The 17,174-nt window shown below is 34.6% G+C and overlaps 3 protein-coding genes across 5 annotated transcripts; all 3 read right to left on the reverse strand.

Moving 5' to 3' along the window:
- Nucleotides 1,267-6,356, reverse strand: LOC109351785 (traB domain-containing protein-like). Of its 2 annotated transcripts, XM_019593408.1 has the most exons (10): nt 5,812-6,356; nt 5,409-5,456; nt 5,209-5,268; nt 4,498-4,581; nt 4,137-4,241; nt 3,233-3,346; nt 3,034-3,134; nt 1,884-1,913; nt 1,802-1,826; nt 1,267-1,549 (listed from the first exon to the last, which is right to left on the reverse strand). In XM_019593408.1, exons 1-10 carry the CDS (start codon nt 6,292-6,294, stop codon nt 1,421-1,423), a joined length of 1,179 nt encoding a protein of 392 aa, XP_019448953.1. In that variant the 5' UTR covers nt 6,295-6,356; the 3' UTR covers nt 1,267-1,420. The 2 variants fall into 2 exon arrangements, with proteins under 2 accessions (XP_019448953.1, XP_019448952.1); XM_019593407.1 differs by having other exon boundaries at nt 1,802-1,913; nt 5,812-6,355.
- Nucleotides 7,207-10,793, reverse strand: LOC109351786 (uncharacterized oxidoreductase At1g06690, chloroplastic). Its single transcript, XM_019593409.1, has 10 exons — nt 10,442-10,793; nt 9,451-9,542; nt 9,336-9,376; nt 9,075-9,239; nt 8,966-8,988; nt 8,795-8,866; nt 8,486-8,653; nt 7,908-7,990; nt 7,765-7,827; nt 7,207-7,613 (listed from the first exon to the last, which is right to left on the reverse strand). Exons 1-10 carry the CDS (start codon nt 10,665-10,667, stop codon nt 7,428-7,430), a joined length of 1,119 nt encoding a protein of 372 aa, XP_019448954.1. The 5' UTR covers nt 10,668-10,793; the 3' UTR covers nt 7,207-7,427.
- LOC109351787 (peroxisome biogenesis protein 22-like) lies at nt 12,326-16,357 on the reverse strand. 2 transcript variants are annotated; one of them, XM_019593410.1, is made up of 8 exons: nt 16,103-16,357; nt 15,265-15,501; nt 15,131-15,178; nt 14,556-14,615; nt 14,371-14,472; nt 13,717-13,782; nt 12,915-13,016; nt 12,326-12,774 (listed from the first exon to the last, which is right to left on the reverse strand). In XM_019593410.1, exons 1-8 carry the CDS (start codon nt 16,193-16,195, stop codon nt 12,670-12,672), a joined length of 813 nt encoding a protein of 270 aa, XP_019448955.1. In that variant the 5' UTR covers nt 16,196-16,357; the 3' UTR covers nt 12,326-12,669. The 2 variants fall into 2 exon arrangements, with proteins under 2 accessions (XP_019448955.1, XP_019448956.1); XM_019593411.1 differs by having other exon boundaries at nt 14,559-14,615; nt 16,103-16,356.

The following is a 17,174-nucleotide window of genomic DNA, read 5'->3' on the forward strand; positions in this document are numbered from 1 at the left end:
TGATGGCACTAGCGGAACATTGGAGAATGATATGATAGAATAACAGTTGATAGATGATCATATACTGATCTAACTAAAGGAAAGGGGTGTCAGAAGAAGGCACGATGAAGCTAATCGAACCCCATTTACATCCATAATGGTAATTGAAAATTTTATCCATCACTATTTGCATCCTCTATCTTTAAGGATCAAAATGGTTGTTGATTGTGTCAAGAAAGTGGAAGGCATTAACAATGCAGTTATTAGCTTTTGATGACACTGGTGTAGACTCGGAGAATTGAAGGGCATGTATAGTAGAATAACAATTGAATCATAATAACATATTAATTGACGTATAGAATGGTAAAGTTTGTTTTTTATTAAGTTTCTACATAAACGAACATGGCATTTATTAGAGTAATATTATGAAGTTATCAGTCGAAAATTGAAGGAACGAGAAAGCACGTTATTATTATCGATTTGAAGGTGTTGGACTGTTGGTGTTGGTTGAGGAACTGTGGTTATGGAGAAGAGACGTCCATATTGCCTACTTTCGAAGAATTAAATATATGCATGAGGCCATGCGATTTAGATCAGAAGCCCCCATCCATTTTTCTCCATTTTATAATGGAGGATTTTGGAGAGGAAGAGGAACTAAAAGAAAATTCAAGTAATCATTTTCTTCCTCAAGCAAACTAAACTTGGGTGGAAAGTTTACTTTCCTTCCCCTACCCTCAGAACATCACGTGCATTGAACTGGTAGCATAAAATTCAAGTAAAAGGTGCACTGGCGCACACAATACAATATGCGCAGTAGTGACTCATCACTTGACCAAAAAAAACTGAAATATCCAAATCGAGTGAAGTTGCATGCTGCGGCTGTTATTCTTCTTTCTATTTTACCATATATGACAAGTGTTATAGATCAACGTAGTTTTTCTATTGGGGCAAAACGTGTCAAAAGGTGTACACCAACTCCGATTGAATAACGTACACAAAAGTCTCAGTTATTTGCTCCCTTTAGAGACGCCTTTTCCTTTCTAGTCAGATGTAAAATAAAGAAATTATTCTCTCCACCTTAATGCCATATATAAAATTTTGAACGTACCAATGTTCTGCAAATTAATTGCAGACACCACTCTGGAATGTGGAATGAAAACAGTATTATCAGCTTAAATACTAGTTATAATTGGGGGTATCTGCAATCCTTGAGGGTAAGATTTAAACATTAAGGGGGTAATAAGCTCCCAAGTTTTTGAAATTAGGTAAGCATTGCAATTCTTGATATAAAAATTATAAATTAAATGGCTTATGCACCAACTTTGTTGATGATGACAGTTCATGAAAAAAATGTTTATGATAGAAATATTTGACCAATCTGTTATGCAATTCAGTTCCTATTTTCTCGTCCCTGTGGATGACAGTATATCTAGATGGCCATTCATTTTTTGCATGAAATATATATGCCCGATATTATGGCCACCCCAGCTACGGCAACACCAACAGATGTAAATATTTTTATTGCAGAGAAAGCCGGTTTGGGAGATGGAACTGTCATGAGATCCTTCATCTGCAAACAGTAAGGCAAATTGATGTAAGAAAATCTGATTATGAGTAATAAAAGAGTAATAACCATGATTTTGGAAGGAAAGAAATCGCAAAATAAGTAGTTTGAGCTCCACTCAGAACTGGGAGAAGCTGATAATGTTTTTTGTGCAAATTTCCTTTTCTTAATTCCACTAAATTTGCTTTGAAATATACACAGGATAATATTCAGCATTTATTACAATTATAAAATAGAAATGACTAAATGTTCACTGACCACGATTGGTTGCTTCCAATGTTTCTTTATTCCTTGTAGATGCCCCTTTCCAACAACCCCTACAACTAAGCTATTCTCACTCGCCACTTTTAATAATGTAGACGACATATACCTGGATAGACATTATAAAACAAATCACATATATATTATGTAGGCTGTAACACAATGTATAAATGCATAACTATAGACATTCCAGACAAAGCAGAGGCCAATTAAACGAGTGGAGTCAACCTCAATGCGGCCTTGTAAGTCAACCTTAATGCTGCCTTTTGAACTATAAAATCACAACAGTCTCTACTGATAGCAAAGGCATGGCCTTTCGTAACAGGATTGTAATAGTTACAAGGGCCTTCTAGCAATAAAAAAAGGAATAATGGCATACTATAGGCTGCAGAGTAAAAATAGTATTCACAACACCACCAGAAGATAGAGGATGCTACTCGAGACAATTATGGTTATGTATATTTTTTCAAGCTGAAATATGAGTTTTTTAAATACATGTACAGTGCACTAACCTATTAATTGACCTGTGCTGCCAACAACACTCTAAGTTCTTCAGTGATAAAGATAGTACACCGCCATAGATAATGAAAATACGTTTTTAGATAACATTGTTCCTCATGATCTTAGGGACTAAGATCTAATGCTCGTTGCCTCATTGCATTTGTAGATAATCTATTTCACTTAGGGTCCATTTGTGAACTGAATTTTGGAGGGGAAGGAAGGGAGAGGGAAGAATGAGAGTCATATGACAAGTATATTTCATGGCTCCCAAGTTTTTCCCTTCCATCCATTACCCTCCAAAAACCAAGACCCATAACCTCCTAGAACACTCTCGTTCATTAGCCAAAAGCTTTACTAGATGACATTTTAAAAAAATCCTCCATATTATGATTAATTAAAATATTTTCGATATCCTACATTGTGAAACAAAAGTGGAACTCTAGGTAAGATGTCCAATGTATTTGGATTCAGATCCTCAGGGTTAGGTGGCTAGCACATGCAGAAAAGGCCAGTAAAAAAGGGCAGCGCAACACATGAGGCTCCCACATAGTGGGGTCTTGGGAGGGTAGATACACACAGCCTTATCCCCACAAGTGGAGAGGCTGTATCCAGGATCCCTCATCTAAAGGGTAACATAATAAAGGTTGACAAATGATAAGGGAAGCAGGTGACAATTAACAGATGGGATAAATGAAAATGTAAATTGAATTAGCTGCAACAGAACTTACTGATCACGTTCATGCACAACAGTCTCCATTAAAGTCGGAAACTCCTTACTCATCTCTTGAATAACAAGAGTTAGCATGTCACTGTCATCCATTTCCTTCAGCTGAAGAAAGCAAAACAAAGTTAGGACGTTGACAAGAACTTACCGCTAGCATGGTCGATTCACACTCATCTCTAGTGTATGAGGAGTATGAAATTTACCATTTTATTCAGATCATCAGAGCTGGGCAAAAAAACTGCTTGAAAAAGTAAAGAGTACACCAATTTTGTCTTGTGCCAAAGTGGCATCTTACTCCATGTTCTTCTTAGCGTAACCTGTCTTGATCAATATCAAATACATAAATACAGCAACAAGAAAGTTCTAAAGCTTAACCACACAATGCAAAACAAGTTGAAAATACATAATAAAATAGTAAATAGTGAAAGGTAGATGTTACAAAATTGCACCATTTTAATATTTCAATGATTAAAGAAGCAAGAATTTACATTAAACTTGTAAGCATGTTCTAGTGAGCATTTTATAAAATTGAGGACTTCAAAAAACATATATCTCACATGGCAACAGTAAGAATGCTACGTTGTGACCCAGTGGTTATATCAGTAAATCCCACCACCGAAACACAAAGAAAAGAGAGATAGAAGCCAGCGGAGCTTGGAGGACAAAATGGTGGTGGCAAGTGGAATGAAGACTGAACAGACATAGAAGCTGTAACTGGAAAACATAACCAACAGAGCTCAGAGGAGAGGAAGGAATGATGGAATGCTGTGTTTAAGGAACTTTATGTGGGTTAGGTTTTGCCATTGTGGATATGTGATTCAATGGCCACATTTTCCATATTTGTCCGCATTTGAGGTAAAGACGACATAATCATAATAGTTTGAAACCTTTCTAGGTGGTGTACTTTGATGGATCGTGATTAGTTTTAGTAAACTCAATCCATTGAAAACCAATTCATGATGGATTGATTTGGGTTTTCATAGTTACTCGATATTCTGGGAATAAGAGATTAATATATATCAACTCTTTATAATATAATATTTTAAATTTAAAGGGGATATGAGTCTTTCCAGCATTCATAAAAGTGAAATAAAAAACTAATCTAACCTGTACGGGGCGATCACCGAGTATCACCCTGCCACCGTACTTCATAGCCTCTTCATATGCCACTCGAAACTCAGATCCAGGAAAGACCTCAAGCTGACTAGCAATCTGTTAGAAATTAGTAGGGAGAAGAAGCATAGCATGTGAGAAATACAGCACACCCGAATAAGAATGAATAAAAGATTAAAAGGGTGCCCAGTACACGAGGCTCCCACCTAGTGGGATCCAAAGAGGGTAGATGTCTGCAGCCTTACCCTCACAAACAGAGATGTTGTTTCCAGGATTTGAACTCGTGACCTCTTAGTCACTAAGCAACAACATTAATATTGCTCCGAGATAAAGTACTCCAACCAGAGAAACATACCTTGGCAAGGAACCAACCGTAAAGTACTTCAAACAGGTTATGCTTTTTCTTCAACATTGCAATCATTTCTCCCGCAGTGGGCACCTGGATGAAGCCGAGAATAAACAAACTATAAGAACCAAAGCAATGATGGATCCCGGGGCATTAGTTGATGCTACCATGGTTACCGAATCGTGAATAACTTTACAAATAGGAAGGCCTATTTTCCACATCATGAATCATAATTACCAACTACTAAATATATTTTTGACATAATATTTTTTTTCCCGAGAAGTACTTTTAACATAATATTGTAATACTAGGCATAGAGTACTTTTTTATTTCCTTTTCTATGTGCATTATTTATTGGGGTTTCTTTTTTAATCCTCTCTCTTAATGTCCTGAGATTCTGCATTTCAGCTTTCAGCATGTGATTATGGAAATAAAACCGAAACTCTATATGATGTGTGTTGATGAATGGGAAATCAAAATGAATCAAATTATGATTCATGTGATTCTGACTACAGCAGATGCCTACAGTTGAATAAAACATATACAACAATTGCAACCATAAGGTGACTGCCAAAGGAAAAGATAACTGTTTTAGTCTTTATGCAAGAGTAATAATAAACAACAGTTAAGTAGAAAGCTAGACCATTTCAATCATCAAGGGAGGCTGAAAATCCCTACAAAGAAACTGATAAAAAATTACAAAAATTGAACAGTAGAAACCTTGAGATTTTGAAGGGTAAGCACTGCCACACGACTCGAGCATAATTCTAAGAAGACAACCTGCAGCCAAACCATAGCCAACCATATGGTTTCATCATAAAAAAATCAACACAAAGAGGCAGTACAAATTAAAAGCAAACTGTTAAACACGTGAATTATCAACCATCAATTTAATGTTACTGAATTCGAAAGGGAAACACCTCTGGTTTTAGATGATTGACTATAGCTTGGACTTCTCTGCTTGATTCCTGAAACACAGTTGAATATAAATGTCAACTTCCAACTCTGTGAATTCACTGTCTGTATAACAACTAGAATTGAGTGTGTTTGGATTACATAATTTCATATTTAAAAAATTAAAACTGCTTTTAATCAAAACCTTAACCTGACTAAAATGCGAATCTTCTCTTTTAAATCATTCGAAACCAACAAAACACGCATTTACTACACAGAAGACTGGGGAGACGGCAAAAATCGAATTTCAATTGAAACGAATGCAGAAAAACCAGATGCAATATAAAAGCCACAATTTCATGATCTGATTGAAGAAGGCAGTGACAAATTGACAATGTCTAATGCAACCAAAATCCAACAAACTGTTACCTCAGAAACATGAGCAGTTCCGACAAGGTATACGTCGCAGACGCCGCCCTCGGCGGAGGACTCACACGACAAAACTAGCACGTTTCGTGAAAGCTCCTCCGGGAGCGTCACTGGAAGGCGATCGGAAGCTTCATTTTCCGACGCGGATTCCGATGGTTCATCATTGCTGCTGTCGTTATCGATTCGGACCAAGCTATCGGACAGGTTCTCCATCTTGAGATCGTCGACGTGGATGAAGTCCTCTTTGCTCTCGACGGGAGGAGTGGCGGATTCCTGCGGTTGCGCGTCCATGGCGGGGCGGATTGTGCGGCGGAAGGTGGCGGAGGGAGCGGTGGTTTTGGATGAGAATTGAGGGAAAGCGAGGGTTTGGGAGAGAGGAGGAGAGAGTTTGAATGAAGCGGGTTTGGGATTGGAGCGGTGAATGAAGGGAGTTGTAGTAACTGTGACTCGGGCGAGTTGAAAACGAGTTACCAGCTGAGTCATATGCACCACTCCACTGTATCGTAATACTGTGGACCCTGCCTTTACTCTCAAGTTATTCTTAAAGGGTTAAAATAATAAAAAGAGCTTTAAAAAACTTACAACAATATACTTTGATTACACTCTATCCGATTTATCTAATAAGATCACAATTCTCTATCATTTATTATATTTTTTTCGAAACATCTAAAAATATTAACTTTTCATTTCGTGCAATGATTTTTCTTAGTTTGATGTATCTCTAAATTATAGTAAACTTCATTTGATCCCTTCATTAGGGCTTCTAAAATCTCATTCCATATATCCTAAACATATAACACTATTCTACAGTTAAGTGAATATATTAATTAACTAATTTTAATCACAATCATAACCATAACCATTTTTATATAATATTTGTATGACCCAAGTTTTTATTTTCATAATTTTTATATTAAATCTTTAATGATTCAATTCCTAGAACAACCAACAACGAGTATTGATTATATTTGATTACTCTTAAGAAAGGTTTCGGATTCGAGTTGAGTTAACTCCACATACCTGTGAATGTTTCCGACTCAGACAGTATTACCTCCAGTGTCAGGATATTACCAAAAAATATTCCTAGAACAATACTAGTTAAGAGGGAGAGTCACACTCACAAAAAGAGACTAGTTCCTTATAGAATGGATATTATTGCTAGTACCAAAACATTTTGTCATTTTCCACCCAACAACTCAGAAAGACCCTAAATTGTACTGACGATTTCCATTTTTAGTCTTTAGACCAAGACATTTTTCATTTTCCTCCCAACAACTGAGACGTCATCATAGGCCTTGCATTTTGTAAATGACCTACTTTTAATTCTTACAAGTCAAGTATCATCACAGTTAAACGACACATTACTAATTTAATATAAGTAACACTTGACAGGTATCAGATTTGGTATAAAAAATCATCAGAAGGAAAAATATTGTATCACAACCTGAATGAGGATCCTAAAAGAAAGGCATAAAGGAACAAAAATATATCATTTGTTAGGGATGCAATTTCTTTTCCCTTTTGGTGAGCTACTTAACTTTACAGTTGATATATGTTGGATGTTGGATGTGTATATAAATTCTATAATTGTTTAGTGCTCATTGCTCAACTATACTTCAGAGGTTTTCCACTGGAAAACCAACCACAGGCCTAATTTCTGAAGCCAAACTTCGCAGCTCAGCTACCTCTTCATCAGCCAGTCTCCACCCAAGTGCACCTATGAATTCCGCAGCCTGCTCTGCAGTCTTAGCTCCAGGAATCGGCACAACGTTGCCTTGCGCTATCAGCCAGTTCAAGGATACCTGAAAATTATTTGGTTTTAATCAAAAGTCGCAGAGGAAAAGTGAGGAAAGGAATCACTAAAAATGGTCGTTTGAAAAAGTGTGGCTGACACAAAAGTTATACAAATATGCTTCAACTTATAATATAATGGAATTAAGGAACAGTATAAACCTGTGTAGATGTTTTATCATACTTCTCTCCTATTCTGGCGAGCTTGTTCAGCAAAGGTTGGAGCTGGAAAATAAATAACCAATTGAGAAAGCAAGTAATGTGGCTATAAGTTAATATATCTCAAAATTTTGGAAATGCCCTACCCTTGTTAGGAATTCTGGAGTATAAATTCTGCTTCGAGGCCCACTTGGTGGTTTATCAGGAGTATACTTTCCAGTAAGAACACCTGCTTAAGATTACATGGTATGAACAGACTTCGTTGCACGGAATCAAAATCTATCACTATGGACATGATTATCACGTTTGGGTACTACGATATGTTTTACAAACATTGTTTTTTTAAGTAGGTAAACTCTTCTAGTTTATAGTTGAGTGTGGCAGTCGAGTCTATTCTCTCTACACGTGTTTATTTAAAAATTCAGTTCATGCAAAACTCAGGTGCGGACAAGACAAAAATCTAGAAGGGTGTTGCATTGCATTTTTCAAGCATCAAAGATCAAGTATCTATGTTTCATACCAGAGGCCTCCTTGGCTCAGGATGAAGTAAAGAAAATGATAGACTATATTTTTAAGTAACTATACTTAGAGTGCAGCATAAAAAACATTGCTCCTTAGTCATGCCAACTGTGGTTTTGACAGATACATTTAGCGTGGAATTTTATTAAAATAAATTACATAGAAGTAGATATGGTAACATGTCAACAATGAAAAAGGAGTTCACCTTGAGCAATGGGTGAATATGCAATCAACGTAATCCCAAGTTCATCACAGGCAGCCTTTACACCTTTTTCCTCAGGGGCTCGATAGATGAGGCTGTAATTTACTTGGTTTGAAGCCAACGGAATACCTCTCTTGTTGAGCTTCTCATAAGCCTCACGGAGTCGCTTTTCTAATGTATAGAATAATGGATGTTAAATAGTAAATGTTGAAATAGGGCATCACAATTTTTATGGTACAGGTGAATCATCTGTGTTGCATAGAATTCAATTCTAGGAAGACTTCAACAAAACTAAAAATCATAATTAATTACCACTATAGTTTGAAACACCAACAGCCTTCACAAGTCCCTTTTCAACAGCATCACCCAGACCATCAATATACCCTGAAAAGTAATCCATAGGTGAAATAATGTATAAACATATGATTCCATTAACCATATTATATGAATGATTCAGTGAAATGATCTACAACACTTGACAACCTTCATTTCCCCACACTCCAGGCCTGAAAAAACAGCACATTACTTTATCAACAAAGTGTTATTGGATAAAGAAAATCATTTGACAGCAGCAGGCTCATAAAATACAGACCAATGAAGCTGATAAAGATCCACTGAAGTCAGTCCTAGTCGACAAAGGGAATCTTTAAGGGCAGATAGAACACTTTGACGGCCCAATCTCCATGGTAGTGCAGCAAACTTGGTTGCAACTTCAATCTCAACAGCTGGCTCCTTTTCTTTTCTTTCCTTAATAAATCTTAGGATAACAAACAAATGGAAGCACCAATGTGAACCTTCCTTTATTACAAAAAAAAATGCATACGAAAATCATACAAAAATGTTAAGTGTGTACCTTCCAAGAAGAACCTCAGAATTTACGGCTCCTAGAGTGAGCTGAAAAGGAGAAAAAAATTTAGATTGATAAATTTAGAGTTAAAAAATAAAGTTATGATGAGACATGCACTCACCCCAGAACCATAAACTTCAGCAGTGTCAAAAAAAGTTACGCCACCATCGATGCTGGCATCAAAAGCCTTTTTAGCATCCTTTTCTTTCCTATCTACAATGAACATAAAGAAGACGTAAATATACTTATAATCTCACATTTTTCATTAACAAATTCTTCCATCCAATTCTAAACATGATATATATTATCATATAGGAAATGTCACATGTATCTCAAATCTGCACATTTTATACATTAAAGCATCTAATGAAGCCTTGAGTAGAATTTGAAAAGACAAGTTCAATCACCACATTGTAAGCGTTATTTTGACAACCAAATTCTAACAGCTATAAGTGTCCTTTGGTTTTTAGATGTGAGTAGAGATAAACGATGAAAAACAAGAGAAATAGAGATAATTTGATTTGTTGTAAGAGGAGTTGTTGAATTTAAGTTGTTCAAAACTTCAAATTACAAAACCATTCTATGTATTATAATTTTCTAAAACAAGAGCGTTGTAGAGTTTTTTTTGCATAACCAACAATATCATTCACCTATGGTTAAGGAACTAATCCTTTTTGGATGTGACTGTCCCTCCTAATAAGTGTGACTCATAAGTAACCTTTAGCCTAATACGATACATGAGGATCTAGTGGGACCTAGACCAGTTGACCAATGTCTCGTTGATGAGGGGTGTAGCATTTAATTAAACAAAATTGTTAGAATAATTGATCTCATATGAAGCATTGTGGGACTTAATACTTTCATCAGGTAGGTTCCTATATCATGATAGGATATTAGCATGTTAGAATAATTTGGCAAAGCTAGCTCACCCTAAATTCTTAAAAGCTAGGCCATAAAGAGAGGATTGCCTCAAATTACTATAAATGGCTTTTTCTCATAGAAGCGTGGGGCTTAATGCTCTAACATAAACATATGAATATATTTTTTTTAAAAATTGTTTTTTCTGGAGAAATAGTGAAATTCACAGCCATGATAAAGAAAAGAGAAAATACCATTCCAATCAAAATTGTTCCAGTAAGTGGTATCACCCCAAGACCAAGCTCCAATTCCAAGCGGTGAGACCTTCAAATCAGAACCACCCAACTTCACCTTATCTTCCACTACTGTCTTAAGAGTAGCAGAAGAAGAAGAAGAAGAAGAACCCTCTGCTCTAATTCTGTTAACTCTGGAGTGACCCAGAAGTGTAGTAAAACAAGCACTGCTAATATGAAGGGCCATGTCTAAATGAAATTGAACAATGAACTAACAAATAAGAATCCAAATATTCCTAGGAAATTGAAGAAGAATAAGAAGAAATGTGAGGTGTGTGATTAAAGATTTTTTATATTAATTAATATTTATTATTGGGAAGGTAAGAAGAAAAAGGTGGTGAAAGAGGACACGTCATGTGTTAAAGTGCGAGACGCTTTCGTATTTGTGAAGATCACATTTGGACGTACCACAACGCTTAAAGTTCTACGCATTTCGTTCTTCTCAAGTTTATGATCGATAGAAAAAGGTTAGGAAATAATTATTTTTATCCTCAGTGAAATTAATCATTTTCAGTATTTTTATAATATTATAGATTTTATCACTTATATTCATGATTCTGATCATTAAATACTAGTTTATCCTTTTACTTTTTTTGTGATTATATCCATAGATGTAGAAAATTTATAATGACAAATATGAGTATTAATAAGTTAATAGTGAGCAGATTGTCTATTAAATTTTTTAAGGTCGTGAGAGATTTATTTACAATTTAACGAGATACAAGCAAATTTAAAAACTTATTTTGCTGAAGTCCTTTAAATAGATTAATAAATTTGTTAAAACAGGTTGATATATCTGTTTTTAAATAAATTTATCTAATGCCTACGATTAAATTAAATTATATAAATTCAAATGTTACATATAATAATTTAAATATATTAAATTAATATATAATGTAATTAAATAGGTCTCTTTCACAATCTAAGGTAAATAGTTTCTTAAGAAGTGTTAATGTGGTGTGTTTATGAATAAAGCATGATTTGACCCATTATTGACCGGTGATGAATCCCTAACAGCTTGACATGTTTCCACACATGGAGGAAACAATAACGACTCCTGTTTACGTTTTAAGATATTTTGAGAGGGATAAATTGAAACACAAAAAATACAAATAAGATAGCGAATAACAATGTCGTTATTTGTGTAAGGCTAAGGGTTAGAGCTTCTAGCCCTGATAATTATTTGCATGGAAAGGAGGAGTGTCGTATGAAAAAACAAATAACAAGTATTTTTCTTATTCAAGACAACAACCAAATTTTTTATCCTTCTATATAATTATCAAGGATTTTTACGTGTCATGATTAGTTATAAGATTGATATATGTTCAATTAATTTTGAATATATCAATAAATTTACTAATTAGTTTTACATGCACATCTTAGTTTATTTTGTATAATTATAATTACTTTAGTTTGTAAAATATTATCCCAGTAAATCAGCTTATAAATCCTATTAACCATAAAAAGTCACATATATCACTTGAACTAACATAAGCCAACTCCATATAAGTTGAAAGTAACACATGTTACTTTCCTATAAATAAGAGGATCTATAAGCATTAGATATATACAACATTACTCTTATTTCATACAATTTTAACTTTATCTACCAATAAAGTATATTTTAAAAAAAAATTAATTAAAAAAGACAATATTGCCAAATAATATTGGTTCAAACTGGTGAACTCCAAATCAAGCAAACTACTAAAGAAACTGCAAACTGGTAAACTTGAATACAAAAGCTTAAGGATGACCAATTAACACAACAACCACCAAGTCTTTATCCCACGAGGTGGGATCGGCTTACCTCGATGACAAAAATCTGTAGCCGTACAATCAAATGAATTAAGAACCAATAACTTCCTCATTTAGTTAGCTCCATGATTGCACATCATAGTAACTTATGATCAAATACAAACATGTGATGAAATTTGCAACCTTGCCAGCTAAAAAGTATAGATGTGGTCACGGAAATGCACAACTTTAACCAAATGCCTAAAAACAGGAAAGACATTTCTTCCTCAAAGAATTATACAGATACACAGCAAGTCATTCACCTACCCTGGGTGAGCAGCCATTAAACTATAGACAAGCTTCTAAAAATGCATGGTGAGGTAGAATCCAAGATGCAGACAGAAACAAACTAGTGTAAGTTTTATGTGTAACATGTCATTTTAGTTGTTTGAATTTCACACGGATCCAAAGAACTGTTCCAGGGATGGAGCATTGAACACATTAGCAGCAGTTTTCTCTGTTCTAAGAGGAGAGACATGAAGTTGATACTTAATAAATCTCTGCATCATGATAAGTGTTAGATCATTAGCCAAAAAAATATTATAATATTTTATCCTCAAAAGGTAGCAACATGGCTATCATATAAAGCATGAACTTGATAATTGCAGAGTAAGTGTGAGATTAATATGTAATAACATACAGCTAGCTGAGAGATAACTTCAGGATTTGAGTCAATATGCCAATCTGGTTCCAATTGCCGCACAAATGATGACCTTCCATTCTCCGTGCTACAGAAAAGGACCTGCATATACATAACAGAAAAGGGTAGGTGAAAAATAGTTATCAAGAATAAGAGGGAAAAGTATGCAGCAAACATAGTTTATCAAACATGTGGATATTTACAACATTCATATGACAGAGAAGGCAGACGTGGAACAAATCAGAATCGTTTAGTGAGTATACAATGTGACTTATGCTTTCTTGACATTTCTACAATACTTCATAATTTCAGGTTTCAAGGACTTCTTATAAACAGAACTACAAACATGCAGCAAAAGACCACTGACACCTTTTTTCTTTCAGGAAAATTAGAACCCCTGGTCATTCTGACAGGCCATTTGTTTTCTAGACAATAGTATATATTACATTTGTTTTGGGTCTTCCTAATTGTATTAAGTTCTTTTGGAAAAGAACCATATACAATATTATTCTCTCTAGAGGTACTCTTAAAATTAGCATAAACATCATTTAGGCCATCTTCAACCAAGATGTCTTCATATAAAAGGGTTAAATACAAATTCATCGTCAGAACTAATGTTGATACATTTATGAATATATTTAAATAGATATTCTTATGCTGCCCATCAATACTGTATCACACACATAAAAGAATGCCCTCATAAAGCACAAAAAATAGTCAAAAGCTCAAAATGCCCAGCAACACTACAGCAAGAAGATAGTTAAGTTCTATAAACAATAGAAGTGTGTAATGTTGCACATACCTTGTCCTTAACCAAACCACCTGAAGCGAATACCCCGGCATCTTCTAATGCTACAAGAACTCTTTTCTGCAGGCATAATAATATAGAAGGTGAAGACATAATAAGCTTTAAAAATGCAATATATAAAAATAGTGCAAAATAGGGAGGCTGGCAAGCAATTTAGTTCAAACCTAATAATAATAGCAGTAAGAAATGTACAATATTAACAAGTTCAAATGAGTAATTTCAGGACAGTAATAAGCTAGCCATCTATGCTGCACAGTGGGATGGATAAGCTGGTCAAAGAGAAGAGATAATAAACTTAGATTGGTGTTGCATATACCTAATGTGACATCAACAAGGGATACCATACCAGTTCCACATACATAAAATCGTAGAATAGGAGTTTTCGCCTCAAGCAGCAATCTTAGTTCATTTTAACAGAATCCTTGATTATAAAAAGATATTAAAGTCAACTAAGTCAGAAGATGATAAAAACAAGCTGTGTATAATGTGAAATGTTGATCCATATCATAGATATTCGGCAAAGGCTATCGACTACCTAACACAAGTTTCACCTTTTATTTGGGTTTAAGATCGGCTATGTATAACATCATGTACACATAGACAGTTAACACATGATTGATATATGATATATCATGACAAATGACACACCTCACTTTCATCATCCAGAACTCGTTCCATGAGATATAAATCACAAAATTTTGTTATTTCCAACAGTACTTCCAGCACAGAGGACTTCACAGTTGCTCGTTTCTGCCAAGAACAGAATGAACCACGCTGATATCTTTGTCCACATTAATGTCTTCAACAAAAATACAAAAAATAGTCAATCTCACCACCTGAAGCTCCTCCGGTCTACTTTCCTCAAGGATAACTCCAAGAAGACGACAAGTTACCTACATTAGACACATAACAGCGTAAAATTCAGCAATGCAAGGCAGGAAAAATTGACCATACCAATGCATCACACCTAGCAACTCTGAATTGTACAATAGATGTTCCTCATGTAATCAACTTAATTACCTCATAGTCTCTATCAACTTAGGAATGAACAAGAATACAATGTACAGCCTACCAATTTCCACCTAAGCAAACAAAATGTCTATTTCCTTCTCCTTTCTTCTATAACAATCAGCTAACATCACCTCTAATTGATCCACTGATGCTAAGTGCTAACTGTCCCATACAATTCAATCATATTCTGCTACTTCTATCTAATAATTGGGTCTGCCCTTACTTGTCTCTCCTCACCAACACTTTCCTGAATCCAGGCCTTTGTCTAACATGAAAGGCAGGAAACAAATAAAAGGAAAGATAAAAAAATCATCATTAACAATGAGTATGACAACGAAAAACTGGGCATATTGCTCTGCATATCTGAAGTTGGAGCCTGGAGGATATATTTAATTACCTTTCTTCCTTCACTCAACCTCTGCCTAACAATCTGGCCCAATGTTGGCTGTAAAATAAGCGGAAGAAGTAAGCTACGCATTGTAAATCAATCATACAAAAAGCAATCAAACAAACCAAGACAAGGATATTTACCTTGACTGGTTGAAAGAGCTCATCAACTACATTTTGCGCCCTTGAATCATCTAATGGTGAACGAACTCCAGAAGGAGCTACTGAGGCATTTGTCTGTGCACTGACCCCATGACTAGCCGAAGTAGTAGCTTGCTGTTTCCGTTGCATGTGTTGAGTTCCACCAGGTGACCTCAACAGCCTCCAGATGAAAAAAATCGCAACGGCAAGACCCACAACTGCCCCAATAGATTGTGAATTCTAATACCAAGTTGAACAGAATGAGGATCACAAAAGTTTAACCATCCTAAGATGGCAGTAATTGCTTCATATTACACACATGTTAGACAAAAAATGAGATACATGCTCCAACTAAAAAACGATGAATTATTAGGCAGTAGGCACACAAAAACATATATAAAACCTCTACATTGCTATTGCTTCTAACATCTCATGATACAAAAGATTTGGAATAGAATAACATGTTTTGTGCAATACAAAAAGTCCCATTCTCTATTTGCACAACAAAACTTGAGAAGAAAAAAACGTAACCTCTCAACTGTATCAAAGTAATATATTTTGTTATAACAAAAAGAGTAACATCTTTGGTATTTTCCACTGAACATTCAGTTGAATTTTAATTTATTTAACAAACAAACTCAAAATTAATTAATTAATGTTTTTTTTTTAATTCAGGGTTTGAATTGAGAATTACTATCCCCCAACCAACTAAAATTTGAAAAATAATTGCATTAGCATGGAAATTAAGGGTAAAAAACAAACTTTAGAAAGGGGAATTGAGAAAAAGAGAAAAAAAAAATGAAAGTGGTTATGAATGAGGTCGAGGGAGAAAGATACGAACAAGGTTGTGTGGAGAAATGGAGAAGAGATTTGAAATCTTTAGAGTGAGGCGTTTGATGACCTGGAACAGTTCTTCTTTCGAGATATCCGCCATGGAATTGAAATTTAAATTGAAATTGGGATCGGAGAAGAGCAGAGAGAAAAGATCTGAGACCAACTCAAATTCTAGCACCTTCTTTCTTTCATCACCTAAAATCAAATGTAGTTCCCAATTGCAAAACACGAACAGACTTTAATTCTATGAGGTACGAAGTGACCTATATTGGGGTAACAAAAAAATTATCTCTTTATAAATTAATCTACCTGTTCTCAGTAAATATATAATTTTGCTTTTCTTTTTTATGGAAGTAAATTTTCACATCAGCCTGAGATTGGCCATTAAAAGATAAAAACACATCATTCCTTTTGGTTTTATAAAGCTCAAGCCTACATTTAAAAACAAAAACAAAAAAAACTCAAACCTATCCAGACATTGTCACATTAGTTATATATTTTATCACTATTTTCTATTAAAGAAATAAGTTATTTTGCAATTTGTCAGTTCTGTATTTTATCACTATTTATGGATAAACTGATCCTTGTCCTTTAATTTTAAATACTAATAAAGATAAGTTATTTTGAAATTACAAATTAAAACATGTTTGAAATTTCATGGACATATGTTCACATGTAAATTTAAAACAATGTTTATGTTTAAGGGAATTAAAGTCCTCACATTTGTTGTCTGTAATTTCTGTGAACCTTTCCGTAATATTGTTTCCTCTTTCGTACAAGATTACTCAATTATTTGAACTGTTTGGAGGAAAAAAATTGTTGATTACTTGTAATAAGCTTTCAAATCCAGGTTAGAGAGTGAATAATTAGACAGTTAGAACTATTAAGTATTAACCACTTGTTGAAAAATAATAATTTATTTAGTGTTTTATAAAAATTAGGCAGCTCATTAGTGTAAAAATAATTGACTTATTTTTGTGGGTACAACATCTCTTAATAATTTTAACTTTTGTCTTTTCTCCTCCCATTGCTCTCCTTTTTCTTTTAATTTTATCCAGAATTGTTTTTACCTCTCATTA

Source organism: Lupinus angustifolius, chromosome LG07 (assembly GCF_001865875.1).
Source record: "Lupinus angustifolius cultivar Tanjil chromosome LG07, LupAngTanjil_v1.0, whole genome shotgun sequence".
Classification (NCBI taxonomy): Eukaryota; Viridiplantae; Streptophyta; class Magnoliopsida; order Fabales; family Fabaceae; genus Lupinus; species Lupinus angustifolius.

Excerpts from the sequence above, each read along its gene's own strand:
- LOC109351785 (XM_019593407.1), bottom strand. The coding sequence starts at position 6,294 with ATGACTCAGCTGGTAACTCGTTTTCAACTCGCCCGAGTCACAGTTACT. Across the intron at positions 5,457-5,811 it reads GAACTGCTCATGTTTCTGAG|GAATCAAGCAGAGAAGTCCA; the intron begins GTAACAGTTTGT and ends ACTGTGTTTCAG. Across the intron at positions 1,914-3,033 it reads GTTGTGCATGAACGTGATCA|GTATATGTCGTCTACATTAT; the intron begins GTAAGTTCTGTT and ends ATGTCTATCCAG.
- LOC109351786 (XM_019593409.1), bottom strand. The coding sequence starts at position 10,667 with ATGGCCCTTCATATTAGCAGTGCTTGTTTTACTACACTTCTGGGTCAC. Across the intron at positions 9,240-9,335 it reads TCTGAGGTTCTTCTTGGAAG|ATTTATTAAGGAAAGAAAAG; the intron begins GTACACACTTAA and ends TGTTATCCTAAG. Across the intron at positions 8,989-9,074 it reads GATCTTTATCAGCTTCATTG|GCCTGGAGTGTGGGGAAATG; the intron begins GTCTGTATTTTA and ends CTGTTTTTTCAG.
- LOC109351787 (XM_019593410.1), bottom strand. The coding sequence starts at position 16,195 with ATGGCGGATATCTCGAAAGAAGAACTGTTCCAGGTCATCAAACGCCTC. Across the intron at positions 14,616-15,130 it reads GGTTGAGTGAAGGAAGAAAG|GTAACTTGTCGTCTTCTTGG; the intron begins GTAATTAAATAT and ends TGTCTAATGTAG. Across the intron at positions 13,783-14,370 it reads TTCTGGATGATGAAAGTGAG|AAAAGAGTTCTTGTAGCATT; the intron begins GTGTGTCATTTG and ends TTATGCCTGCAG.